The 27,616-nt window shown below is 39.6% G+C and overlaps 1 protein-coding gene across 10 annotated transcripts in view; it reads left to right on the plus strand.

Moving 5' to 3' along the window:
- Positions 1 to 27,616, plus strand: part of plekha7b (pleckstrin homology domain containing, family A member 7b) — a 65,541-nt gene that overhangs the window by 30,719 nt on the left and 7,206 nt on the right. For 6 of the 10 annotated variants that reach the window (XM_061037290.1, XM_061037320.1, XM_061037310.1 and 3 more), the window contains 20 exons: positions 6,151 to 6,262; positions 7,669 to 7,773; positions 8,302 to 8,374; positions 8,827 to 8,927; positions 12,598 to 12,776; positions 14,643 to 15,071; positions 15,263 to 15,800; positions 18,005 to 18,088; positions 18,578 to 18,712; positions 19,904 to 19,957; positions 21,837 to 21,917; positions 22,978 to 23,049; positions 24,180 to 24,260; positions 24,450 to 24,599; positions 25,196 to 25,297; positions 25,563 to 25,674; positions 25,889 to 26,079; positions 26,472 to 26,663; positions 26,751 to 26,868; positions 27,194 to 27,285. In XM_061037290.1, coding sequence (XP_060893273.1) covers positions 6,151 to 6,262; positions 7,669 to 7,773; positions 8,302 to 8,374; positions 8,827 to 8,927; positions 12,598 to 12,776; positions 14,643 to 15,071; positions 15,263 to 15,800; positions 18,005 to 18,088; positions 18,578 to 18,712; positions 19,904 to 19,957; positions 21,837 to 21,917; positions 22,978 to 23,049; positions 24,180 to 24,260; positions 24,450 to 24,599; positions 25,196 to 25,297; positions 25,563 to 25,674; positions 25,889 to 26,079; positions 26,472 to 26,663; positions 26,751 to 26,868; positions 27,194 to 27,285 — 3,001 coding nt within the window. The remainder of the gene's footprint in view (positions 1 to 6,150; positions 6,263 to 7,668; positions 7,774 to 8,301; positions 8,375 to 8,826; positions 8,928 to 12,597; positions 12,777 to 14,642; positions 15,072 to 15,262; positions 15,801 to 18,004; positions 18,089 to 18,577; positions 18,713 to 19,903; positions 19,958 to 21,836; positions 21,918 to 22,977; positions 23,050 to 24,179; positions 24,261 to 24,449; positions 24,600 to 25,195; positions 25,298 to 25,562; positions 25,675 to 25,888; positions 26,080 to 26,471; positions 26,664 to 26,750; positions 26,869 to 27,193; positions 27,286 to 27,616) is intronic. The other 4 variants (XM_061037299.1, XM_061037328.1, XM_061037338.1 and 1 more) reach the window with 4 other exon arrangements.

Raw genomic sequence — 27,616 nt, forward strand, 5'->3', positions numbered from 1 at the left:
TTTGGAGGCCAAAAATAGACGTGTAAATAGCTTGTCACCCTCACTGATGAAGCATATCACAAGGGGAGGAGGGGGGCTTATTATTCCTTAAATGACTGCCTTAACAGGATTTATGGTAATACATTAGCTGGCACTCACATATGCTTTTGATTGTGTTAACAGTACATTTAGGTCACAAAACTGTCTTCATCAATCAGCCGAGTTATAGTCCAGTTTGCTTTATTTTACTGGTCTATCATGGTTGTATTCCTAAATGTAGTTGGAATATTAAAATTGCAAGTCAGATCGTTTCATTCTGGTTTAAACATTAATGGCATTTCCTCAAATCTTTAGTGCATAATTTTTTCTTTTCTTTTAAAGAATGAGATTTGAATTAAATATAAATCCCTGAGATTTTTTAAAATCTGAATTGTGCCAGACGTTGCCACACTGTGTGTTGACATTTACTACTTTATTCATTGTCATTCATGGCAGTTTATTTTATTGTTGCTGTTTCTTATTTGTTGTTTGAATGTCATCGTGTCAAACCATCAAAGCTGAATGGCAGATATAGAGCATGAAATACAGAAGCAGGTGTTTGATCAAAAAATAAGGTGGGTGGTGTAAGATGATGATGCGCAGCTCAGACTCCAATATAGGCTGAAACAGGTTGAGAGACAAGCATGTGACTGCCACATTCTTACCAATTAAAACACTTTCTGTTTAAGAATGCAATCTAATTGGGATTCATCTGAGTGTATGAAACTCTCCATTATCCTTCTTTAAGTTCTGTTGAGCCGTGGATTTGAGGGCTTTAGGACATGGTTGCCTTACTTATATTTTTAACAGTGATAGGTTGATTCTTTAACTTTGAAATTCCAGTCGTAATCTCTTTGAGCTAAGATTAGTATAGCCTCAGATGTGCCCCTCTCACAACAAATGACCAAGGTGTCATTATGTAGGCAGGACAAGGTTAAAAAAAAAAAAAACAAGCGTATGGAGAATGCAAATATAAACTCCAACATAAATAACTTTACACTGTCTTTCCCAGAGTCTGTACTAAATGTTAAAGCTACAGCACTCATCTATGTTTCAGCATCCACTTTTATAAACAAGTTCAACATATAGATGGAAGGAGCTCAACCACACACAGTTTAGCTTAAACAGCATGTGCAAGAGCCATGTCCTTTTTTTTTAGATATAAAAATCAAAGATGGGAAGCATACTCTCAGAAATAGAGCCTTTAAATGTGCTAACTGCATGTAATATTTGATTTTCAGTACCAATGCAGGTTTGAAATATTCATTCAAACACCATCTGTAATGACTTGTTTCATACACTACAGTATTTCACAATGTAAGTTATCTGTTATATTGTAAGTCTTCTGTGGATTGTTCTTATTTGAGCTCAGTTCTAAACTAATTCTATACAAAGTTAACTGTAAGAAGAGAGGGGTCAAAAGGCAGCTTTAGTTCAGACTAGGACTGCACTATATGGGAAAAATACGTGATATGAGAAAACATTGTTCAGTATCGCAATAGAGATAATATTAAAGAGTACATATTGGCTAGAACTCATAGTTTTTCTCTCTCTCTGCTGCACTACACATCTGTTTTTGCAGCATGTTCTCCCTGAATCTGAAATAAATCTTAAAAGCAACCTAAATCCTCGGGAATACATTCTGGGGAGGATTTTTACACAGAATCCATTTCGATTAGCCAAGACCAGGAGCTGAGTCTGTTGGGAAGGTAAGACTCTGTAGTCAGAGACTTCAGAGCACTATAACACTGGTAGGTACGCAGAGCAGATAACTTATGATTATTGCCCAATCTGAGGATATTTTGTGTTTTAATATATTATTTTGGCTTACTGTCATATTTCTTTATGACCTTTTTTTTAAAAGTTATATTTGAAAGTCTTATATTTGCTTAATGTCTTGTCTTTGAATGCTCTTTGTGTTATAAATTATTTGTTTTAAACTCTGTAAGGAACTTTGTATTGCTCCATGTGTGAATGTTGATCTATAAAAAATGTACCTTTCCTTTTTTAAACTCTAAAATGGCACCAAGTCATGTAAGGGTAGCTGATGGATTGAGATTAATCTGACTGTATTAAAACTGTGTGAAAATATGAATCAGTGAGCCCAGGTCTGCATCCAATAGTTAAAATGCACAGAGAAAACACTGTTTAAATAATAGTTCACGTTTCTTCCACCTTTGCTTTGAGGTCAATTATGTAACGTTATAAATTGTACAAGGTAAGTTACTTTAAGTTCAAACTCTATTCAACACAAGCCATAATGTTTTGCAGTACACACAGACACACAGACACACACACACACACACACACACACACACACACACACACACACACACTGTTTACTGAATCTTGAGGATTCCTCTTATTCTAAAACATCCTCTCTTTATTTGAATGCTTTACTGTTACTGTTATCGTCTTCTCCGCCCTCTCAGAGTGTAGTAGAGTATAGATGCTGCAGTCTTGGTATTGAATGTGTGCAACACAGGCGTGACCTCACTGTTCCTGCAAAATGTAGCTTCTGTTAACTGTCACGGTGATGTTGTGGGATTCTTTCTGCGTATAATGATATCTGAAAAGGAAGCTGGTTTCTTCTCTGAATCACTGGCTCCCTTCCAAGCATGGAGAACCTCAGTGTGTCCCCCTGAGACCCGTATCAAATTGAGGACAGAGCAGGAAAAAAGAGCTTTAGGAGGCCCTTGCCCATGGAGAGGTCGATCAGCCTCTGCTTTGCTAGTCTGAAGGCTTTGACTTTTTCTATAGATTGCCACACTTTGATCAATTCGTCAGCTCTCCTAGTGTTCACCTACAGCCTGACAGGATTAAATAATGTCAAATATGCCCTTATTTCCATCATAGCAAGAGGAGCAGTGAGGGATGGAGCTTAGTGTCCCTTCCTGCACTTCTTTAATGTGAAATATCGCTCCTCTTCACCGCATGCCACAACAAATCTCCTGGGGAAGTCTTCCAATGACAGAGGTGGTAAACAGTATGAAAGCCTCACATAAAACAGCAGAGTCCCCTTGATACAACAGAAACATCCTGTAAAAAAGCCTGGCTGCAGTCCAGGCTGTGAAAGCAGATACTGTAAGTTTTGTTCTACTGTATTCCCCCTCTCTCTCTCTCTCTCTCTCTCTCTCTCTCTCCCTCTTTCTCTCTCTCGCCCCCTTGTTCTAGCAGCATTTTCTTTGGCTGTAGTCTCTGACACACATCTCTGGCTTATCTCCTTTTCCTAGCCTTTGGCGTAGTGCAGCACACAAAGCAGTAAAAACAGCAGGGTGAGTGCAGCTTTTAACCCTGCTGTGCTGAACAATGCAGGGGGGCAGTGGCAGTGTTGTGAAGAGAGACAGGTCACACAGTGTCACCTATTCTATCCTCTCCCTTCACTTCTTGTCAGGGAGAGTTGCGTATGAGTCGCATGTTATTCTACTTGTAGACTGGCTGCAGAAGAGTTTTCAAAATGTTGTGGAGTTTTCTCGAATGTAAACCTTCTTATGAAGTGATATACCATTTTAAAGCATTTGGAGAGGGACTATTGGCAAATAATTATCTAAATAAACACTGTAGACAAGAGTCACATTGTTTGACTGTTTTCGCCTGGTGGTTGGAGTGTGTAGGCCTTTTCTGTTGGGATTTTATCAATTAAGATTGACATTGTTTTTTTTAGAGCTATGTATAATTTTTTCATGTGGGTCCTGGAGGGGCTCATCTTTTGTACAGAACCATTGACCAGAGATTGAGGATCTTTCCCAGTCTCTGCTTGGCTGTGGCCATTCCTTTTTTGGGCCTCTTGCTTGTGGTGGCCTGATTGCTGATGGGTGGGGGGTTTGGGGCCATGTCTTTTGGAGGGGTGCAGAGGTGGCGACATTGAGGGGTCACAGTACTGGTAGTCTGTCTCTGGGATCTCCAGCATCTAAAGATTGTATCAGGTTAAACAAGAAGAGGTGGTAAAATAGTACGCAATCACCATAGCATGATGGAAATTTTGTGGGAAACATTTAATCGGGAAAATCCCGATTTAGGATGTGCAGTAGAATTCTGGAGTATAGAATAGAATAGAATTACTTTATTGATCCCAAACTGGGAAATTGTGGCGTTACAGCAGCAGGTTATCCAACACACAATATGAGTAAAAAACACAATGTTAGCAAATCTAAATCTTTGTTTCATCAAAAGGACCTAATTTTTGAATTGATCCTCAAAAAAGCAACATGTTTTAGTTAACCAAGAAGAGGAGCTATCAGCTCAAGTCAAGGCTGTTCCAGGGTCATGACTTTGTTTTAATCTAAATGTTTGCAACCTGCAGAGCAGCTTTCAAATGAGATGAAGAAGGACGTATACCATGATTTATTGGAAATCTGCAGGATCTGCATGTTATTACTTAAACAGCACAAACTTTAATCAAATTCATCCTTGCTGTCTCCAGTGTTTCCTCGTTATCTATGATGTATCTCCTTCTAAGCACGTAAGACAAATCAAATCAAAGCGCTCCAGCAGCCTGAAATTATTTGTTGACAATGTAGCGGTGCATACTAAGAGATAAAAAAAAAAAATCTATACTATACATGCAGAGCCAACATGCCCCCATCCTAAATAACACAAGTATTATGAAGTTAAAGACAAATATTCATTTACATAAATAACTGATATTTCTTATGTTCACTGTCATATTATTAACCCCCTGTAAAAGTATAACCCTGTCCACTTCATCAGTTATTGCACAGTGTTTAGGTCCCCAGTGAGTTGTGGTTATTAAAGCCTGGCCTTGTTATCTCATTGTTGTATATTTCAGAAAAAGATATCTGTTGGGAAGTTTATGATGCAACGCTTTGAAAAGGCATCTTGTTTTATCTTTTCTAAGGACTATATTGTATTTATATTTTATGCTTTATGTTTTTAATGTATTGGTTTGTTAGTTGCTGCTTATTGTGTTTCATTGAGTAACGTGTATAATTTTCCACATCTGATGGATATTTTGCAGAAATCCCATCAATGTGAACTGAATTTTTGCGATAGGTTGGATTTGTCTAAAACATAATCCCATTGAACTGTAGGAGTTTGAATGTATGAGGTACTAATATTAACACACTGATGGTTATTGGTACAGTGTTCTGCAGTATTGTATTTATAACTGGAGTTAAAGAAACAGTGTGGTATTACACGTACAACTGTGTGTCTTTGCATTCATACCAAAAAGACACTTTGGTAGATATGCAAGAGTTAGTATTCCAGATGTTATGTTCCAACAATACGAGTTTACCCTCTGGATGATGTTTTGGTGTCTGCATTCAAATAAATCTTCATTAGACGCCAGCCTGTCATTGAACTCCAAAAAAGGATTTGCTTTATTTGCAGTATGTTCATTTTTTTGTTCTTAGCAATTTGCTGATGTCATAAGAAAATGTGATGTGGGACTTTCACTCAGAGTAAGTGTGTGTGTGTGTGTGTGTGTGTGTGTGTGTGTGTGTGTGTGTGTGTGTGTGTGTGTGTGTGTGTGTGTGTGTGTGTGTGTGTGTGTGTGTGTGTGTGTGTGTGTGTGTGTGTGTGTGTGTGTGTGTGTGTGTGTGTGTGTGTGTGTGTGTGTGTGTGTGTGTGTGTGTGTGTGTGTGTGTGTGTGTGTGTGTGTGTGTGTGTGTGTGTGTGTGTGTGTGTGTGTGTGTGTGTGTGTGTGTGTGTGTGTGTGTGTGTGTGTGTGTGTGTGTGTGTGTGTGTGTGTGTGTGTGTGTGTGTGTGTGTGTGTGTGTGTGTGTGTGTGTGTGTGTGTGTGTGTGTGTGTGTGTGTGTGTGTGTGTGTGTGTTCTCTCCATATGGCTTTAGCACCTGGCTTAGGTTATTTTTGTTTGCTTTGCTTATTAGCTGTGTGTACAAGATTTGTCTTCTGGGGTGTGTGTGTGTCAGACCAAGTGTCACAAGGCTTACACTATCAACATATCCACTAAAACCATTGGCTGTGACAGGTCGCGTGGGGGTGTCAGGAAATCGTCATATCCTTAATATGTGAAAGCTCAGCACAGGGCTGTGCTCTGTTTCCCTGCATGCCTGTGTTTGACAGGAGACAAAGACTTATCAGTATCCAATGCTTCTCATCCTCTGTGTACCACTGAGCCTCTCCTTCGCTGCCCTTTTCAACTGCAGGTTAGAAGCCCGTATGTCCAAGTTAGCGGCCAATCAGAGATCCCCTAGCATGGTCACAGACTCCTCCAAGGTTGTGACCGCAGCAGCAGTGGATGGCACATCAGGGTCAAAGGTGAGTATCAGTGTGTTGTGTATTCTCTCAGAGCCTTCATATTTTTGTCAAGCCTATCTTATATGATAAAGTTTTACATAAAAAAAACAATGATTTGTAAATATGTTTCACACTTAGTGGAAATTTTCTTTAAGAGCTCTCTAAATAACTGTACTTTTCATGTTGATATATTGATTGAATTAACTCCAGATGACATTATCTCTTGCTGAAAAGTGTGTTTAAACTCAAATACACATCCTGTGGGACTGGACAGAGGTGTGGTGTAGGGTGTGTATCTTTGTGATAGACTGGCTATTGTTCAGAGTGATGATGGAAAGTTTAGCTGCAAACAGTGAATGTTGGACTCACCAGAGTAGCAGTGTACAGTAACACATTCACTGAGAATCTCAAACTGCTTGTTGACACCTGGAAGCCACAGTTTACGTGTCCCAGTTGTCACAGATGCTAATCTGGAATCATTTAACACATCTGTACAAAAAGGGCTATTTTCAACTATTGAATGTTTTTTTTAAATTGCTTTTACAAATGTAAATCTTTTATAGAAAAACAATATGAATGAGTTGCTCCGTGTAATATTTGGCCAAAATTCTGATAATACTGTAAAAAAAAAATATTCATACAATTTTCTTAGTAGAATGCTAAACATTTAGAGATTATAACCCCTAGTTTGCCTCCTTTTGTTCTCATTTTAAGTACAATCAATATGTTTGTGCTTTAAACTGACAAAACGAGCAACACAAAGGTGTAACAGTGGGTTTTGTAGCCTGTGAAGGCCATTTTTGACACATTGTGGACATTTTATAGATTCAATTCTTACTCAATCTTTGTCTCTTTGAATTGTTTATGTGACTCACTCTTGTGTTTTTCATTTTCACAACTTAAAATTGTCACTTTTATCACTCGAGTTTGCATAATTTTACACTTAAAAACCCAACACTTACGGGTATGTAAGATCTAGAAATCTGATCTTTTTCTAAAAATATGCCTGATTATAAATGGATGTACACTTCCACAGGAAAGAAGGCTTTCTTACTGTTTTAAAGATCATACCTCTTATCCTCTTAATTGACATGATTAGCCCCCCACCATTCTTAAAAAGACACACAAAAAAGTAATCGTAAATAATAGAAAATACAATTTTAATTTAAAACAATTTCAATAGACTCTATAGCCTTGCTTGCATCAGAAGACTGTTTTGTGTATTTTTCTTGCACAAACCGATAAGTTCAACTTTCATTTATCCATGTTCACCTTCAGTGGATCTACCATCGAATACACAATACTCTATATATTTACTCTGCTATATTAATTTGTTGTGTGTACCTTTGGTAAACCAGGGAAATTTGTTTACATGGATTCAGCAAAGCCAGCTCAAAATGAACTCTCTTGGTCTTCCCTTTTTTCAGGGTTCAAGAGGTCCAGGGAAAGTTCACAGTTTTGGCAAGAGGGATCATTCTATTAAAAGAAACCTCAACATCCCTGTGGTGGTGCGGGGCTGGCTCTACAAACAGGTGAGCAGGGGTTCTGATTTTACTCAACACATGTTACAATGTGTCTTATTGTAGAAACTGTGTTTAAGTAGCTGCATGATCAGATACAATTGACTTTGCAGAAGTGAGATTACAGTTGATAAACTACAGGTGTACCTATGTGTACAAGCTGATGCTTTATTAGCTGTTAAACATTTTCATAGTCAATTCTCTGACTGCCCTTGCAATCCCTTTTAATCTGGGTTCAAGGGTCTCGTGAGAGCACATAACATCAGTAAGTAATTAGGTAAGTCAAAAAGCAGAGTTACTGAGTTAAATGTGGAGGCTGCAGCTTTTTGCTGAATACTTCAATAAAACGAATGATCTTAAATGGAACTTAATTATTGTTTTAATGGCATGCACAAAGCCCCCAAGCCCACCCACTTGCTCCCTGCTTACGAGTAGTGTATACCCAAACTACACTTTTTAATTAAACTGTGAATTAAACTGTGTTCCTGCCAGGAGGATTTCTAAATATACTGTGTGCTGCTTTTCCCCTTTCACCTCCAGGACAGCTCTGGAATGCGACTGTGGAAAAGGAAGTGGTTTGTTTTGTCAGACTACTGCTTGTTTTACTACAAAGGTGAGTCTATGGAACGTGCACTTGGCCAGACTTTGCTGTGAAAACTGATCTTTGACGATCTCATCAAAGGAAAGATACATTTCTTGATTCATTACAGCCTATAATTAGATGTATGACACATCCTGCTATCTCTTCCACCCACTTCTCATTCCTTATTACCTTGAATGTTATATTATGGGATGTAATCTGTGCTTGTGTTACCAGAGCATCTTCTTCCTCTCCTCCATTAATCATCCTGAATAATAGATAGCGCACATGCCACCTCTTGCCACATGCTGCCACATGGTCTCGTCCAGACAAGAGTCACACATGAATAATGCCTGACTAATGTCCCTGCTGTTTATAAATCTGCAGCCTCTCGTAAACATCGTAAAAAGTATTGGCAGAATTAGTGTTTGTTGTTTTGGATTCCTGTAATGAATTACCGTGTGTTGTGTTTGCTCCGTTCACAGACAGCCGAGAGGAGACGGTGCTTGGAAGTATCCCTCTTCCCAGTTACGTCATTGCACCAGTTGAGCCTGATGACCACATAAACCGCAAATACGCCTTCAAGGTAACACTGGAGTGGCACGGAATCAGATCTATAAAAGACGTTATCACCTCCATGTGAAGTCAACAGGACATGTTCATGACTTATTACTTGTTCCTGAGAATAATCATTACTTACAGTGTTTTGTTATTCTCATACTCTGGAAGTTTTGTTTACCCTTCTCTTCTTTTTCTGTCTTTACTTGTTTGTCCAGACACTTTTTTTTAAACTGTTTGAAATCATTATCTTTTGGTTGTTTTGCACAGCCACTCAAAAGTGTCTGAACATCTGTGCAAGAAATATTTATCCTGACCCTGCTTTTGTATTCAATTACACATTATTTCCGTCTTGTCTAGTCGCTTGGAGTTCTACCTCACGGTCATCAGACTTATTTCTACATAAACCCAGTGGATTGATGTTGTGTGGATGGCTTCAATCCTGAATGTATTCTGGTCAGAGATAATGCTTTTATATTAACATGGCTATTTCAGGTAAAGTAGACTTGTAGATGGTCTGATTTTATTCATCTATTGCAAGCTGAGGTAGAAGGGATTTTTTTCTCACAATGTTTGGGAGCCCCACTTGTGTGCTAAGGAGGCTGCAGCAGAGCAGTGTCAACATAACATGCAGAGTGCAGCAGGTTTGTTCTTTCTGTCTGTCTAATCTGTATAGCAGATCATTTTCTTGTTATACAGACCCTGGGAGAGGCAGCCAGCATGTGGTAACAGTACCATTTTTATTCAAGGGTGTGCGGCAGAACTTTCCCTTGCATGCGGCACAATCTTTTCTTTTTCCTTCTGTGAAATCTGCTAGAGGACAGCAATGGGTTTTTTTTGGGGGGGTAGCAGCAAGGGTGTTAACGTTATCCAGCTCCTCCTTTGTGGAAACACAGAGATTGTTGCAAACGACAATAGTGCCTGAATGTTTTATGCACCACTGCAGCTTCAGGGCATTCTGTTGCAATCCTTTCAGCTCCTTTGTACTCTGGCTTTTGTTCTTGGATTCTGTGTGTGTGTTGAGTGTATTTCTGTGTGAGTATGAATGGTACGGATCTCCTGGGTTTTTATGATCATATTACATACAAAAGGATTTTGTATGATAATTGTGCTGCTGGGAAATATTAATTATACATTCAGCCTTTTCAGCGTCTCCTCCCACCACTTGCTGGGGAGTCAATGTAAGGTGAGGTGAAACGAGCCGGGCTCTGCTGCTGTGCCACCCTGTATTTAAAGCGATCCCTATTCCCTTCAGCACTCTCTGAGCCATCATGCATTAAAGAGCAGGTTTCATTACGTGTTCCTGAGGTGCTAAGCAAGCATGACAACAGCTTAGTAGATGTCAGGTGTTGTTGAACAATGAGATGTTTCAGACTGCTAGAGCTGCTGATATGTCGGGTGAATCAAAAACTACAGTTTAAATAACAGACCTGAGAAAGTGACACTTAATCTAATCTCAAAATCAGTTTGATTAGCAGTGGAATGCTAAAATAATGCTGGTTTTGTGGGTCAGTGTATTTACTCTACTGACCTTTTTTAACCTTCATTGAAGCACTGTGGGCTGTACAGGGATGTCTCCAATAACAGTAATGTCTAATTAAGTATCAAAACACATTTTGCTGCTTTCTCTGTTACTCATTCTTCTTTGTTCTGACTGCCACAAGTCCACAGCCGGAGCAGTTTCTGCTCTTTCTGATTGAGTCTGCATTGATCGGCTGTAACTTCCTGTTGTTTTCTGTTTTCTTATTTTTGCTCAAGTCACTGTGTTTCTCTCATTCCCTGTTGGTCAATTGCCTTCCATTGTGACCCGGTGTGTGTGCGCGGGCGGAGTGAGTACTGTTCTCTGTGGGAGACCGTCCTGAATCACACAGGCTTTCTGTCTTGCATGACTAGGTATTTGATTTCACTCTGGCCTCATCAGCGAAACGCCATCCTCAGCTCATTTTGTTTCATATCATGTCAGCTGCTGCCGAATGCACATTTTGAGAAATGTGCATCGAAGTTGTAGCAGTGCAGACATCTTTGGACAATGCCAGAGCGCATAGGACTGCCGTTAGCTTTAAGTCAAAAATTTTGCTGTTCATTTTAGGTAAGGAAATGTTGAGGTTTAGTTTTAGGAACATAGTGAAACCAATAGGTATCTGAGCAGTGACACGTTTGTTTTTTTTGGCTCTTTACTCCAGCCAATTGGGTTTGAGGTGAAACAGAAGAACTGCACATCAGCATTTTATCAAAAAGTCTTTCCATTATTTCTACAATGTAAAAAACAACAAGGCTACAATACCTACACTTTTTACCCATTGTGGGTGTACATAAATCAAAGTAAAAGTCGACACTAACTTAGTTTTAAAGTCATTGTTTCATTTCAAATCTGACGAGAAAAAACATTTGTGTAATGTTCAGATACTTTCATATTAGCCCATGGCTGTATTAGAATGTGATACTGAAGTTCCCAGGTGACTCATTGGGTTTGACATAAGTGCTCAGTTGCTCTGGTATTTGTCCTGTCAAGCCACATATCACTTTTCACATTCTCATCGTCATTGAACGAAAAATCTGATTTCATTGCTTTTTTTTGTGGATGTTTGATGCCTTCAGCAGTTTACCCCCTGACACACATCTGTTATTGGTATTGATTTATAAACATGTTTTAGTGGGTCTGTTGCCGGGGTTACTATGCACTGTGGGGTTTCCTACATAAAGAATACGTTATTTTTGTTGATTTGATGTACACACTTCACTGCCTTCAGACTTGATTGGCTTGTTAGGGGTCTTATGATGGTATCATGACACTTACGATCCTAAACTTGTGGAATAAGTTTGAAAGGTTGGAAGTTAATTACACACATGGTTTAAAGCTCCCTCCTTTTCACTTGACTAAACGACATGTTTACACAGCATGTTTTCATGATACTGTTTTGCAGATAGATTCAGGAGGGTACGTATGAAGGAGGGCCTTTTTTCTGTCATTATATGGATATTATTTAGTTAATTGTGTAATATAGTGTAAGAAGCCATCTTTATTTTAGTTATAATGAAGTAAAGATTTGCATCAAATAAAACTATATTTGACATGAATCAGTCATGATGGACAAAACAGTGTACAGTAATTAAACATTACTACTTTGGTTTTTGAAGTAGATCACCATATTTTGGCAGGGGAAAACAATATAGGGACAGAAACAACAGAAGATAAATGACTAAATAACGGTGAGACTGGACAAAAATGTGCTGACTGCTCCTTCACTCGAGCTCAGCTGGATGTGTGAATCAGATTTGCCTGACTAAAATGCAAACAACTGCCAATAATTGCCTGTTTGTTTTTTCTGTGTTGTATGCTGCAGTTTGTTTCCTGGCTCTATCAGCTAAGAAGATATATATACTGTCTATATTTTGCTGAAGCTTTTTCTTTTTGTTTAAAGCAGTTGGAAGATATAATATGAATTATTCCTTTTTCGATGGCCAGAAACAGCACAATGTTCACATTGGTTTTTCTGGATGACTACCCTCCTTCCTCTTTTCTTCCTCAGTTAAATGTTGCTGTAAACTTTGTCCTCACTGTGCTGACAGCTGTCAGACTCAGTAAACAAGAGAGTAAAGTTTTCCATTCATCAACCTATTTGTCAGCTTTTTCCCATCCACTGAAAGAAGTTTTCAAATCTGTCCTCTCTCCCTTCCTCTTTATCTCTCTTTGATAGGCGAGCCATACGGGAATGCGCTCCTACATTTACAATAAGAACTCTGTGATTGGCTCACAGGCAGAACACTGTGGGATGCGGACATATTTCTTCAGTGCGGACACACAGGAGGACATGAATGGCTGGATCCGGGCCATGAACCAGGCTGCGCTGATGCAGCAGAGTCACACTATAAAGAGGTTGGTCTCTGCTATCCAGAGTAACATTCACCTCTCTTATTGGTTGGACTTCTAATAATCCCAACATCTGGCCTTCAAGCAAGAGCAGCAGACTCTGACTGGATATGTCTTTAGATACTGTCATTAAGGAACCAAGGTTCTGTAGAATTAAAACAAATTAAACAGTTTTATTATAATTTTTTTTAGAAGTGTACTCTCAGGTTTGTGTGTATCAACTACAGTGCTGAACTGTAAGTGTAAATTGTTCAACATCAATTTCATCACTCAAAGTTAGTAATTTTTCTTGCTGCTATTTTAACAGCATGAACTGTCTTCCACAGCAGGTCCAACCCTGTCCGTCTGCTCAGGAACATTAGGATGTGTGCAGTTTTTTCTGTGTGTGTGTGTGTGTGTGTGTCTGTGTGTGTGTGTGTGTGTGTGTGTGTGTGTGTGTGTGTGTGTGTGTGTGTGTGTGTGTGTGTGTGTGTGTGTGTGTGTGTGTGTGTGTGTGTGTGTGTGTGTGTGTGTGTGTGTGTGTGTGTGTGTGTGTGTGTGTGTGTGTGTGTGTGTGTGTGTGTGTGTGTGTGTGTGTGTGTGTGTGTGTGTGTGTGTGTGTGTGTGTGTGTGTGTGTGTGTGTGTGTGTGTGTGTGTGTGTGTGTGTGTGTGTGTGTGTGTGTGTGTGTGTGTGTGTGTGTGTGTGTGTGTGTGTGTGTGTGTGTGTGTGTGTGTGTGTGTGTGTGTGTGTGTGTGTGTGTGTGTGTGTCTGTGTCTGTGTGTACACTACATGAGTCGTATTCAATCCTATTAATTGTTAAGCCCTAGCCACATGCAAGAGACTGCAGCAGTTCTGAAAGCAAAATGTTTAATTAAAAAAAAATCTTCAAAATATTTACAATAGCTAACAGAAATATTCTGCATAACAGTCTATAATCTGATCTCTATAATACAGTCTAATACTGTATCTGTACATTGTCAATCGCAACCTGCAAGCCACAGATTGGTTGACTGAACAGCAGCGTTTGACTAGTCTGTGCAATTATGCCACCTAGAGGCCTACTTGAGTCAATAGAGGTGGTTTTAGTGATTTCAATGAATCAGTGAAATGTTTTGCACTAATGACATTATTATGAAGATAACACTAATGTTCAACTTCTGAGTTCTGTGTGAGGCAGTCTTACTGTTCCTGACGTCATATTTCACCAGACATAAATCTCATTTAAGATTATGAAGTGTGTAAAATGATCAATGAGGCTTTGAATTAGGCTTTGACAATTAGACTATCATTTCATATTCCGAATTGGAAAATAATTAATGGATTTAAATGTGACACCATATGAATTTCAATTCTTATCAAGGTAACACATTGATCAGCGAGGCTCCCTGATTATGACAAAGCATCTGTCATTTTGTTCTATGAGTAGTTGTTCCACAGGCTCTCCTCTATTTCTTTTCACTCACTTGAAAAAAGTAGAAATAAATAAAAAAAAGTCAAAAGGGTGTTAAGTTATTGAAAAACTCCCAACGAGAGAGAAAGAGAAGAAAGAGAAACCAAGGAATGAATTTCTACCATATGTACCAGTGTTTTAGAAAACGTAATTACTTTTTAGGAAAAGACGCTTCCAGTTTATTTGAACATCCATTATCATGTTTTTTTTAATCCATCCCACATGCCGTGTAATCCCTTATTTTAGAAGTGCTGCACTTCATCATAATATACAGGGAGAGGGGACATTAGATGAAAGTTAAATAACTGTGTGAGTGCAGAAAAATTGAGTACTTTAACACTTCGATGCACACTCTGTTTTATTTAAGATAAAGTGATATGTACATTTTTGCAGGCAGAATTTTGATGATACAATTAATCATCTTGTGTCACTCTTTCACAGAGAGGTAGAGAAGCAAAAAAGTGCAGTGCAGCATGCCGTCCCACAGACAAACCACGTCCACATCAGCCAGCACTCATCTCATCCTGAAAGCCACCGCAGGACAGACAAAGAGGAACCTCGCGATAATGGTGTCCATCCATCTCATGGGGACGAGGTGAGGTACGGAATTGAGATCCAGGGCAGGCCCAGCCATTTGGCCTCCGAGGAAAGAGCAGAGAGACTCTCTCCGGACTCCCTTGATGGTGTCCTCCACAAGAGCGGACAGCAAACTGTGATCCAGGTGGCCCTGCCGCCTCAACAGAATGGAAATCTTGTCTATCAGAAGGGGTTTGTTTTGCAAGAAGACTCGGAAAAACATGTGCAGAGGAAGAATACGCTGGCTCAGGTGGAGCAGTGGGTTAAAGTCCAGAAAGGAGACCCACCGAAGAGGTCAGTTGGCGTAAAAACAGTCAGTATGAAACAACTAACATCAGCAAAAAAAGATGATTAAATAACCTTTGAGTAAACACCTCCCTCTAGTGGCTCATGTTAGGACTAGCAGTTTATTTAAATTGTTTAATGGTTATTTCTAATTTATTATCTTTTGTGTAGAGAGGTCCTTATGTGTTTTTCTGTCTCAGTGCTCCCTCTGCTGAGTTCAACCTCCCTCGGCGGACTCCTCCTTTAAAGCCCAAAGCCAGCACAGCAGATGCAACCTATCATTCATTGCCAAAGTCTCCCCGTCTCCCATCCGGCAGCAGCTCTCCTCCAGCAACATTCAACCTGCCCAGTGACTACAAGTACGCCCATGATCGGCTCAGCCACTTCCGCATGTCCACTGATGAGCGTATGGCCACCAAGGAGGGGATGGTGTGGCAGCTGTACGAGTGGCAGCAGCGGCAGCAGTTCCGTCACGGTAGCCCCACCGCTCCTATTTACACCGGCCCCAATTTCACAGACTCTTCATCTTTTAGAGTAACTGTGGAGATGCCACGTTCCATCTCCGTCCCTCCGTCCCCGTGTGAGGTCCCACCGTCACTACCCTCCTTCAAACCCCTGTCCCCCCGCAGGCCACACACTCCCTCAGACAGACGTACAGTCCGGCCGCTGGATGAAGTGTTACCTGGGGACAGCACAAGATCCAGCTCCCCTGGCCATTTTTGTGCCCAACTATCTCAGGTAGGTAACTCAGGGACATTTTAAGAACCGTAGGTACATTTCATAAACGATGCCTCTCTTAAAATAGAACAACTACAACAACTTTACCATAAAATATAAAGCAGTATTCCAATTGAAACTTTGAAATGGAGAGAATTAAACGTAGTTGTACATGTAAATACTTTCACTTAAACTGCTTCAATTATACCCAATATACATCATTGTCTTACATACACAGAGGAATGTTAGACTAATAACAACTCGTTTCAATCACTCCCTTTTGTGTTTCATGTGAGCTGAGATGTTAATTTAGTTGGAATCATTATCTATTATAGCTTGATTACAAAACATAAAGAAAAGTGTAGAAATGACTTGTCCATATGTGCAATAAGAGAGCAATAAGGAGAAAGGCTTGGGGTATTATTTGACTGTAGGACTTATGTCATAAATGCAGCTACCCAGTTTCATGGATTATAGGGATGACTTGAAGCGTAGCTAGAGGGCCAACGAATCGACGATGATGATTGCAATAAATTAGAAATGAAAATGTTACTATTTGAAAGACCCGTTTTTGTTTAAAATCCCAAACATTTATTCACATCTACTTAATCTAACATCTATTTATTCATATTTTCAGTTACAATCACTTTAAACCAAAAACCTTTTCTAGACTTTTGTTGGACACAGTCTAAATTTGTTTTCAGGTAAACCTGCACAGGATAAAAGGATACACAAAAGGAGTCCCACCCCTTGATGACTTTATGTTCAGTTAGTCAGTCACTGGTGCTGTAACACTGTAATTCAGAAACACAGTAAAAGTCAGAAGTGTGTTATTGCCATGAGACTGAGGTTAAATAGATCATTCACTTGTAGTGAACCAAAGACAAAGGTCTCATTCTCACGGTAGCTTTGCCCGTAGGATATGGGGTAGGCTATCTATTGATGTTAACTTGAGGGATGTTGTTAGCTCAGAAGGACACCATGGGAAGATTAGCATGAGGAGTATGAGAAAGCTCAGACTTCTCAGCGCACACACATTTTTATAGTCATGTGAATCACTTACAGATTCACACAGTCCACACCCAGGATCGCTCCCCAGGTGGGGTAACCATGTGTCAGCGAAAGCTTGCTTCTCCGGCGTTCCCCAAACCATGGTAGCGCTCAGACAACACCACCACTGCCGCAGGAGACAGAGCGAGGGGCCGTCCTGTCATCCACACCCTGCGCTGTCTGCCAACCACACCCTCCACATGTGAACCACTCTCCCTCCATACCATCGCCACATTGGCCAACACACACAAGCCTCAAAACCAATCCTTTGACCTTACAGAAGTTAACAAAGTGTTGCTGTAGCTCTGTTTCCTCCATCAGTCACCCCAGTGCCAAGACACTAATTATAATCATTAAAAGGATGAGTCACAATTATGGAAAAGATTTTAAAGAAGAATCTGTTTGAACAAAAGGAGCCAAAGTAACTGTGTTCAAGAGAGGGGATGTTTATGGGAACTAAAGTCAATCTGGGGTGTACTTAGTTTTGGTGCACCCAGCATCTCTGAGGCTCTCTCCGACTGGAGCGCGTTTAAGTAAAAGCGATGCGTGTACCTCTGTGGAATATCATTAAGAAGTATGTTTTATTAGCAGCTAATCCAATTTGCCCAGGGCTCCTCAGCACCCTATAAACATCTCGACTCTATCTCAAACATCAGCAGCGGTCTCTTTCTTCTGATCTCGCATTTAAATAAAAAACCTATTATACAGCAAAAAAAATAGTGGCATGGGAATCTCAGAGGGAATGGCTTACAGTGCTTCTCTTGCTGGTAGCAAACAAATGTTATTTTAAGAAAGCAGGTTCAGTATAATTTATGTGTAGTTAATTAAATCTCTTGTTGTTTGTGTCCTTTTAAGGTTCTGTAGTGGGCCTGGTTTTTTACTAATTCTGTGTGTTAAGCAAAAACGTCAAATTTTCTAAGCCCGGCAGCGTCTGAAACTCGGGGCACACCTTGTTTCAAGTGAGAGAAGGCGCGATGAAAGGGAGAAAGGGATAGATGAAAAATAAACATGCTGTGTAGTCAAATTTGTTAGCAGACTTGGAGGCAATGTTTCAACTTTGTACCAGTGCAATAGAGTGGTCTATCTATTGAAGAGCACTTGGTGAATTAGACATTCTGTTTGATTTGACTTTATTAGAGCTGTGATAACAAGCTGATGAATTTGTTTCTTTGCAGACTTCCCAAATTGAGAGAAGGTCTATGCCAGCCATGGGCTACATCACACACACTGTCAGCGCACCCAGCTTGCATGGAAAAACGGTACGTCCCTCTTACTTACATTCTCTACACAATTTGGTATCCTTTTAGTGTTCTTTTTTTACCCTTGGTATCAATTACTCTTTGTAAGAATGGACAGAAATAACTCGATCCAACATTTGATTCATGTCCTCTCTGTGACAGTTTCAAGAATTTAAATCTTGACCCAAATGAGGCAACTGACTTTTTGAAACCAAAAAAAAAAACTGTTGACATTTGTATTCCATTGATATTTTATAAGTGTTATCAGTTGTTATAATCCTTATCTTTTGACGGTACCTGAGAGCACAATAAATAATCTTCCCAGTCTCCCTTATGCAGCTCAAGTTTTAACATCTTAAGCTCTTACTATACTTGGACATTTATTAAGGAATGTCATACTGGCCTCTCATCCTAATAGCTTTCTCAGTTCCTGTTCTGCCCATATGGTTCTTAAGTATTTTCTCTCATCCCTCTGCGCTTTCTGCCCCTAAACCTCGGGCTTGGCTACAGCCGGAGGAGCTGACTCTGCTCCTCATTCAGCTTCGGAGGCACCAGGCCAAGATGGCTGGTGTGCATAGCCCCAGTGATGCATTCGCTCACCTGCAGCGACACCAGCACAACGGCATTCTGGGCCCCGTCATGCAGGTCAGGGGCATTTGTACCTCCCTAACCTCCTCTGCAGCACTCTGCAACCCCTGCCAGTGCATAATGGTCCCGCTCTCCCCAGCCAATCCCTTACATTTAATCCATGTCATTCATAGTAGTGTGCCGTCTATGAGTTTGGCTTGGTTGTGTTGTTTATTCAACCGTTTGGCATGGGCTGTATTGCACTTCAGACTGTCCAGATTGCCTTATAGCTAAGCGTTAGTGTCTTTCATTGTCAGTGTCACTCATCCAACTTGTTAAAAACTTGAAAGAGCTTCCAAAAACTGGTTAATTTTGTTTATCAAAAGTAACATACCATTTTTGGAGCATGTTGATTGTAGACTGTGCTTGCATTTTATTCTTACCTTTGATCGATGTTTAACCTTGCACATAAACACTCAGTTTGACCACACTTCAGGTACAGGACGTGTGTTATTCAGGTTGTTTATGAGGTCGGACATGAGATATTGAACAAGTTACGCACTTAAAGGTCACATATTATTCAAAATACACTACAATATGTTTCCCTAGCCTGTCTACAAACCCCTTCAATTATGAGAAAAGTACATCTTGTTCGTCTTTTGCCTGCTCCACTTTTCAGAAAATGTGTGCTCAAACAGGCTGTCTGGAGATTTTCCCTTTGCGACATCACAAAGGGTAGTAACCCCTCCTCCAGGTGGGTGACACTCCCACAGCTAGGTGTTTGTTCTGCCCTCTGAATCTGCCTTCTCCTGCAAATAATTGGGCATGGTGCAAGAAAGCCCAAGCCACCCAAGCCCTTCCAGAGAGGAAGGGCTTGGGTGGCTTGGGCACAGCTCATTTGCATTTAAAGCTACAGACACAGAAACAGCCTGTTCTGAGCAGGGCTGAAATGCAGGGGTTTATAGGTATGATAAAAAAACACGGTTGAATTTTGGCGAGAAACTTCACCGACATGTTTTAGCTCTGAGTCTTATTTAAACTTGTTGAAAAGGAGAATAATATGTGATCTTTAAATGATTACTAAATTAAAGTTTGGCTTTACTAACCATAAATAAAAACACAAAGGTAGAAGAAAACTGATATGATACCAAGCTAATTAAAAATGTCATTAAACCCGGAAGCAACAGATAAAGGCCTAGTGTCGTCTGGTCACCCATTATCTTTGCAGCTTCCATTCAAATGATTTGTCTCTCCACTGCTCATTTAAAGGCTGATGATACATACATACAACTGAAGAAGGACCTGGAGTATCTAGATCTGAAGGTGGGCCCCAAAGAAATACATCACTTTTTTACCATTTTCTTCTCTCCATCTTCCTCCTGTGCTCTTGTTCTTCTGCTGCTGTCTCCATGTTTCCCCTTTTCCCTGTCTGTGCTTGCTTTCTACTGTCTCCTTATGATGGAATCATCATGTCGTTCAAACGTCTTCTTACTATAAAAGTTATTGATTTTATAAGAGGAAGCATTTTATTCATTGATACAGGAGTATGATAAATCCAACAATCCAGTTGACAGAATATAAAATTGTATAATTGGCTTTCTTCTTGGACGATAGCACTGTGCATAAAGATGCAGAAGGCTAATGCTGTTGTCTCATTTAAATCCTGTGCTCAAACCACCTAAAAGACGTGTTTTTACTTACACTTCCGATGCTACTATTTGCTATAGCTACGTTTTTTTCAAGTTGTCTTAAAAAGGTAGCATCATTTTTACATTTTATTTTTTAATATTTAATCTGTTCTTTAACCTTTTTTATTATTTTTTCACTGTGTATTTATTAAATAACTGTATGATGTAATTTAAGCCCTAATCAATCGTATGCATCATTGTTGGGGGAAAAAAAAATAGATTAAACATACTCTTACATGTCAAAGATAACCGTGCTCTGCCTCTGGGTCTCAAAGTAAAGCTAATGCACCAGGGCCTTGAATCTGCAGTATTTCTAACAACTGGCAGGGGGCATCTGATTACGTAGAGAATGCCTTTTTCTTTGGTAACACTTTTCTATCAACTTTGTGGTCTCAATCACTGGTTCTTTTGAACGGTACAGAATGATGTTCACTTTGTAATCTACGGTCCTATTTAGTGGAAATGGAAACTAAAACTGTATATGAATAAGAGCTTGGCTGCCTTTGATTGACATTCCCCACAAAAACTTGTCAATCTAGATAGGTGCACTGCAATGCCCATCCATCATAGACTGTATCAAATATGGATGAAGTGCCAGTGACGTCATGCACTGGTTTCTGAAGCGCAGTTTAAGAGCCTAACGATGGCAGCCACCATATTGGAAATGCTGTCTCAACCTAAGTGTCGGTCAACAGGCAAAGAGGTGTAGCTGAGGCAGGCCTTAAGCCTCCTGGCAATCAGCTACATTGGGCCTGCTTGCAGTCAGATCAGTCATGCCCTTAATTATGCATAACTCTTAATTTTTCAGAAAGTCAAAACAAATGAGTTATAAAACAATTCACAACCTGTCCAGCGTGTGCCGATAAAGACATGGACTATTTGGACCGTAATCTGTTTTGTACCAGGCTGTTGGGTGTTAATGGAACTTCCGGGGCATTAGGTGCTACAGGCTCAAGTGTATTCTCAAGAAACTGCAGTTTTTTTTCCACCTCAAAATTTGCTTCATTTTCCAACACTAGAGGTTGCTGCTTAGTATTCACCATCTTGTCCAAATTGGGTCACTTGTGGCTCACTTGAATCAAGATGGTTAGCACAAAAATGCAAGCTCAAGGCCCGAAAACACTTGTCCATTAACAAATAGGTGACATAGTGGTTATGGTTATGCTTTTTTAATAACAGTCTATGAGGATAACACATGTTGATGTTAAGTTTCTCCTTATCACGATTGTAGTTTTTCTAAAGACATTGCTCATTAAAAAATGTTTACATAAACTGTGTTATGAATTCAAAGTATTCTGGTGAAGGTCCGTTGTGCTGTTTTAGAGAGGTTTCTTGCATTGAGCTAGCTATTGGCATATATTCCATTAATATCTGTGCAGCCTTTTAAGCTAATTGTTTTGTATGTTTAACACCACAATACATTGATTAGAAATCTGAGTTGGTGTTTTGGAATGGAGGGGGGTCATCCAATGATGCCGACCTATAACACCTCTCCATTTCCTGTGTCAAAACAGATCCAAAGTATTGACCCGATGATCGTTTCAGTACACAATGTGTTTGAAAACTCCTCTCCGAGTTTTGGGTACTCTTGGAATGTAAGGATGGTGTGCATACAAAGTGAAAAATAAACCATTTCACTGCTTTTCAAAAGGAATGTTATGCATCCCTGAGAGTTATGCAGGATATCACACATGGACACCTTGATCAAGTCATCCAGTCATGTGTGATAATCCAACACTGCTATGATATTTGAGATGATGGAAAGGAAGCTGTTTTGCAAGAGGGCTTCCTTGCATGTTGTTAATCATTTCTGTACGCATTGAATGTTTTGAACATTTTTCATTTAGTTTTTGTTTTGCTTGTTTGAGAATAAGTGATGACCCAATGGTGCTCTTACAAATATACCGGTAATCTAATGACAAGTCACGTTTAAGGGCCTCTCGTTTCATTTTGGTGACTTGCAGACACACATTATAGTCTTGACTGAGCACTATAGAAACTTAGTATTGCACTTACATTCAATTGGCAAAGTAATAAAATATAATAGTAATAAAAACTAAGAGGTTTTTTTTAAAACTTTTTTTGGGGGTATTTTCCAGTTTGCTAAAAACCGTCTGAAAACTTGTTTACGAAGTCAACTTGTGAATTTTTACTGCCTTACCACACCAGCATGAAACAAGAGGCCTTAATAACCAATATTTTAAGATTCATCCAGCTGACTGAAGCTTTTTTGATGCAGAAATACAAAAATAAGAGTCTACATTAACCCAAAACTTTACAATATAAACTAATGTTTCTGCATCAAATGAGGCCAGAAAATAGCAACTTTGGGTTTTTTTTTTTTTGTTAGTTTTTTTTTTTTTGGGGGGATCCCAAACACAAAGACACAGAAGTTCTTTCTGCGTACATGTTTTGCTCATCTTCCTTATTAGTTTTTATACCTGCTGAAGCTCATGCTTTTATTGGATATGTTGTTTATTTTTACACTTTTCCTCATTATCTTTTCTCAATCCATCCAGCTTGAATGAAACAACTGTCTTGGTCTCTGTTGGAACTCGATACAGTTACTGATATTTATTTACTGCTGGTTAAAAAAAAAACTGTGATTGCTCATAGTAAACTTTTTGTTCTATGTTTGACGATTTTGAATTCCAGGTTACGGGACGTGAGAGTTTCAAAACAGAAAGACCATCGAGGCCTGTGAAAATAGCAGAAAGTGATGCAGATGTAAGTGAATCATTCTGTTCTCAGGATATAAAGACACAGTCTGTAAGCATCTCTTTCTTTTCTTTAAGATCTCCATCTCTGACTTCTTACAATCCACTACAAAAAAGCAGCTGACTTCAGTCTGACTTTACTGTGTGGTTCGTGGTGTGTGTGTGTGTGTGTGTGTGTGTGTGTGTGTGTTCTTAAGTTGTGGTAAACAGAGGTTGCAGAGGGAAGGGAACGTATGTACATTGCAACACTTAGGGGACACCCATCTGCTCTGCAAAGTGAGGGCCTGAGTGTAGCTCTTATTTTCCTCCCTGCAATTTAAAGGGAAAAATACATGTAATGGGAGTTTTAGATGATGAGCTGTTAAATTTTTCAGTTTGATTTGCCTGATAGTGCTTTTCTCACTCTTTGTTTTCTGCTGAATAGAGGTAAATAGGATGGATGTCCTGGCTTTTCATCATTAGCATTGTTCCCCTTTAACAATTTATAAGAAATTGCCAGTAAATTTGTCTGAACAATGAATATTTCATGCAATTAAAAATAACAATATATGGCAGCAAAATAAAAAACAACTTAATAATTAATTGAACAGAATGATAAATAGATCTGAGAAAAAAAGACTGTGTGTGAGAAAGACTGTGAACTAGGCAATCTCATGTTGTTTTCATAAACACATAACCCATTTGTGGGAAAACAAATCTGTCACTCTCAATCAACACGCTTTTCTCCAAAAAGTGAATGTGAAAATATGGATTTTTGATTATGATTACTCATAATGGGCATTACCAGATCTCTCCCCCAAACTAGACAGTGTAGAGGCTTTTGATATTTCTTACTGTGCTGATGAGAGGAAAATCCTCGGGGCATTGCACATAGACGAGCCTTATTGACATATTTACAGACAGCAAAGACAACAGTAGACGATCAATTCGTCTTTTCTGGCTGCTTGTTGTGGATGCAGTTGAACAAAGAAAAGTATTGCGCAAAACACTAGATACAGTCTATCATAAACCCAGTCAATATTTGATCCCTTTTCTGTTATTTTATTCTAATATGTCGACACTCTGTGGAAATATGGAGCTAGTAAGATGGCGAGGAGAGGGTATGCAATCTTTTATGTCGACATGTTTCTTCTTCTTTAGGTGAAATTAAGTCGACTTTGTGAACAAGACAAGATTCTACAGGAGCTGGAGGCCAGAATACGCACTTTAAAAGAAGACAAGGTTTTTGTTTTTAACATATATATAACTTAGATCTTTTTATTGACATATACAGCATTCATTTGTTTGTGAGTGTTAAACTGTAAATGCTTCTTGTGTTATGAATGTCTTCCTGTAAAGCACTTTGAATTGCTTTATGTATGAGTGGTTCCCCATAAATAAACTTGCCTACCCTTTTATGTCCCTATGTAGGACAAGCTGGAGTCTGTGCTGGATATTTCCCACCAGCAGATGGAGCAATACAGAGATCAGCCGGCACATGCCGAGAAGATTGCCTATCAGCAGAAATTATTGCAGGAGGATGTGGTGCACATCAGGGCTGAAATATCACAAGTTTCTACAGTAAGACACAACAGCTCCTTTTACTTCTCTGTTAAAGTCACTATCCACAGTTGTGTATGCTACAACTTGTCTTATGTTTCGGTTGAAAACATTCACTTTCGATGTTTTTTTTAACCGGTACACTGTTTCAGGTTGACTCTTAGTATCAAAATGAGTGTTCAGGGATAAACCCGAAGGCTACAAAGAAACCAAAAGCACATCTCTTCACCAGTCAATGTTTGTTGATATTTAAAGTAATGTAAGCAAATGAGAAAAGATGAGTTTCAAAAGAACATTTGACAAATAAACCACAAGATGATGCAACAGTAAACAACGGCTCTCCTTATCAAAGACATTCCCAATCACAGTGGCTGTATTCAGACACTTTTTGAATCCCTTAACTAGGTTTTATTGGACTGTCTGAAGAATGGAAACAACAGATTTGTGTTTCTAAACACTCGACTACCAAGTGATCAAGCATAATCAGAGAATTATAAATCGATACACATGCTCTCTACTACTCCCACCTGCATCTCCCTGCACATGGGCTTACTGTATGTGTAAAATGTGTCTCTACTTGTACACGTCAACGTCTGAGTGTGTCCTGTGTTTTGCAGGAGATGGAAAACGCATGGAACGATTACAGCCGGCTGGAGAGAGATGTGGACTGGTTGAAGTCAGCACTGCAGGGACGGATGACCCGCAGTGATCTCTGTCAGGTGTGTGGCTCAGTGACTTCCGCTCACTTTCAGAGATGAGTGTGTTTATTACTTTTTAACTGACTACATTTAAACTGTACACACAGTCAAGAACAGAATTCTATGATGTTTGCTTCTCATGTTAGCCTGAAATTAAAAGCTATATTTTGGCCAAATTGATCCCTTTTAATTAGTCACATACTGTCTGGCTTTGCTTGTCATTTTACAGTGTAAAGAAGTGTGCCTTCATGTTTGTCTATGTGTGTGTGTGCTTCTGTGTGTGCAGCAAGAGAAAATCCAGATCAGAAAAGAGCTGTGGAGGATTGAGGATGTGATCGCAGGTCTCAGTACCAGTAAAGCCAACTACAAAGTCACTGTCTCCTCTGTTACCAACCCAGGTTAGTCACATGCAACCTGCAGGTTTCATAAGTACAAATATAGCTTTCAGTACAAAGGCATTACACGCCACGTCCTCACGCTACTATAACCATTAAAGCTCTTAATCACAAACACACTACTAATGCCTTGAACATTTCACATGGGAAACAAAGCGCCGTCTTACAGCGTGGTTGTGTATTCATCTTACATGTGCATATACACCATATTCCCCAGAGAGGAAATTTGTGCCTTCAGTGTCGGCATCATCAGTGCCTTCTGTGTCTGGGAGCCCGTCTGCTATGGAGATGAGATTGTCGCAGCACAGCCCCCACCTCAGCCCCAGCATCCACACCCCCACCGTGTTCTCCAGCCCCAGCAAGCAGCCCTTACAACACTCTGCAACTATCACAAGTGGGCTTAACTGGGTGAGTGACCCCTGTAATAAAAGTAATATTCTGCTGGTTCTTACTGAATGAAGGTCATCTTGCTATTGAAAGACATGCATATAAGCATCCCAGAAGCTTATCTGACATTGATTGGTGTTAAATGTCCCACGATGCCCGAGAGAATTTTGAGAATTAACCGGCACAAAGATATTGCATTTTCAAGGATGTATAACAATACGAAAAATGGGAATCATCACATTTTTGAAATAATTACATTTTTTGCATTTGCAAAGTTATGTTAACATTCAGAGTCAAACACAGAAACTCTGGAGGCCCAAAGGGAACTTTTAACAAAGACAAATGAGGTGAAATCTAGAGAATGAGATGTAGATGTTTGTTTAATCACTAGTTAACAGTTGTTCTATGTGCAGGGTGAGGATGATGTGCCTCCCAGACCTCCTCTACCTCAGCTCTACAGTCCAGATGAGAATCCCCCCGCTGTGCCCCCCCTGCCCCGAGAGACAACGGTCATCAGACACACCTCTGTACGCGGCCTCAAACGACAGTCGGATGAACGCAAAAGGGACAGAGAGGTTGGCCAGTACACTAATGGAGACAGTAAGGTACAGTACACGCGGTATCTGTTTGTGTTTGCTGCTTGAACGTCTACATTTCTTTGCCTGTCTCTTATGTTTGTCCATGTGACTCAGGTGGAACTTAGACCTTTCCTGAGCGATCCAGAGCTTATGGGTGCTGGAGACGGCTCCAGCCACATCAGTGTAGTAACATCATCTGGACCTGAGGGTTACCAGACATTACCCAGCAGAGGTAAACTGACAATAGAGACAGTAAATCATTTTGATTTAGCTGTAACATATTTATTAAGTCAGTAAGTAGTAGTAGAAGTAACCTTGAATCTACCAGAAGGTTCTTTCTTTATTTCAGAATAAAAGGTTTTAAATTCAGATAGCAAGTAAATTACTCTTAGCTTAAGACAGAACACAAATTCAAAATAAAAGCCTAAACATTCACATTTTTAATGGAAAATAATGTCATTTCATACATGGGATTAAAAATGTGATTAATCCTGACTGATGGAAAAAAAAGTATCCTTTTGCAGTTCTTTTATGAATGTGTGTTGGCTTCCCCTCAGGAGTGGCTGGTTCCTCACTAAGACTAAATCAGTCTTCGAGCATCTCTTCATACGTGACCCTCCGAAGATCGGCCTCAGCTGCAGGCGTAAAGGTGAGACTCATATTAACGAAGACTGTGATAGTAAAGTTAGATCAAAAGTCAGAACTCACCAGTCTTTAGTTCAAGTCGGTGTTAGTGATTTTAATGTGCCTAATAATCAAGATTGAAACTGTTTAGTCATTGAAGCTAACACTGAATCTTTTAGCTCTCCTTAAACTCAGCTAGAAGTGCTCACAGGTAGAGGTAGAGTCAAGAATTAAAATGATAATTATTATAACCTTATAACCGTCTTATGATATTTCTTTTAATAAAGACATGAGGAATTCTCAGGTAGAACAAAATTGAGATTTTTAACCCTTAGATGTTTCTTTAATTTAAAAAA

The sequence above is a fragment of the Labrus mixtus genome, chromosome 1, assembly GCF_963584025.1.
Source record: "Labrus mixtus chromosome 1, fLabMix1.1, whole genome shotgun sequence".
Taxonomy (NCBI): Eukaryota; Metazoa; Chordata; class Actinopteri; order Labriformes; family Labridae; genus Labrus; species Labrus mixtus.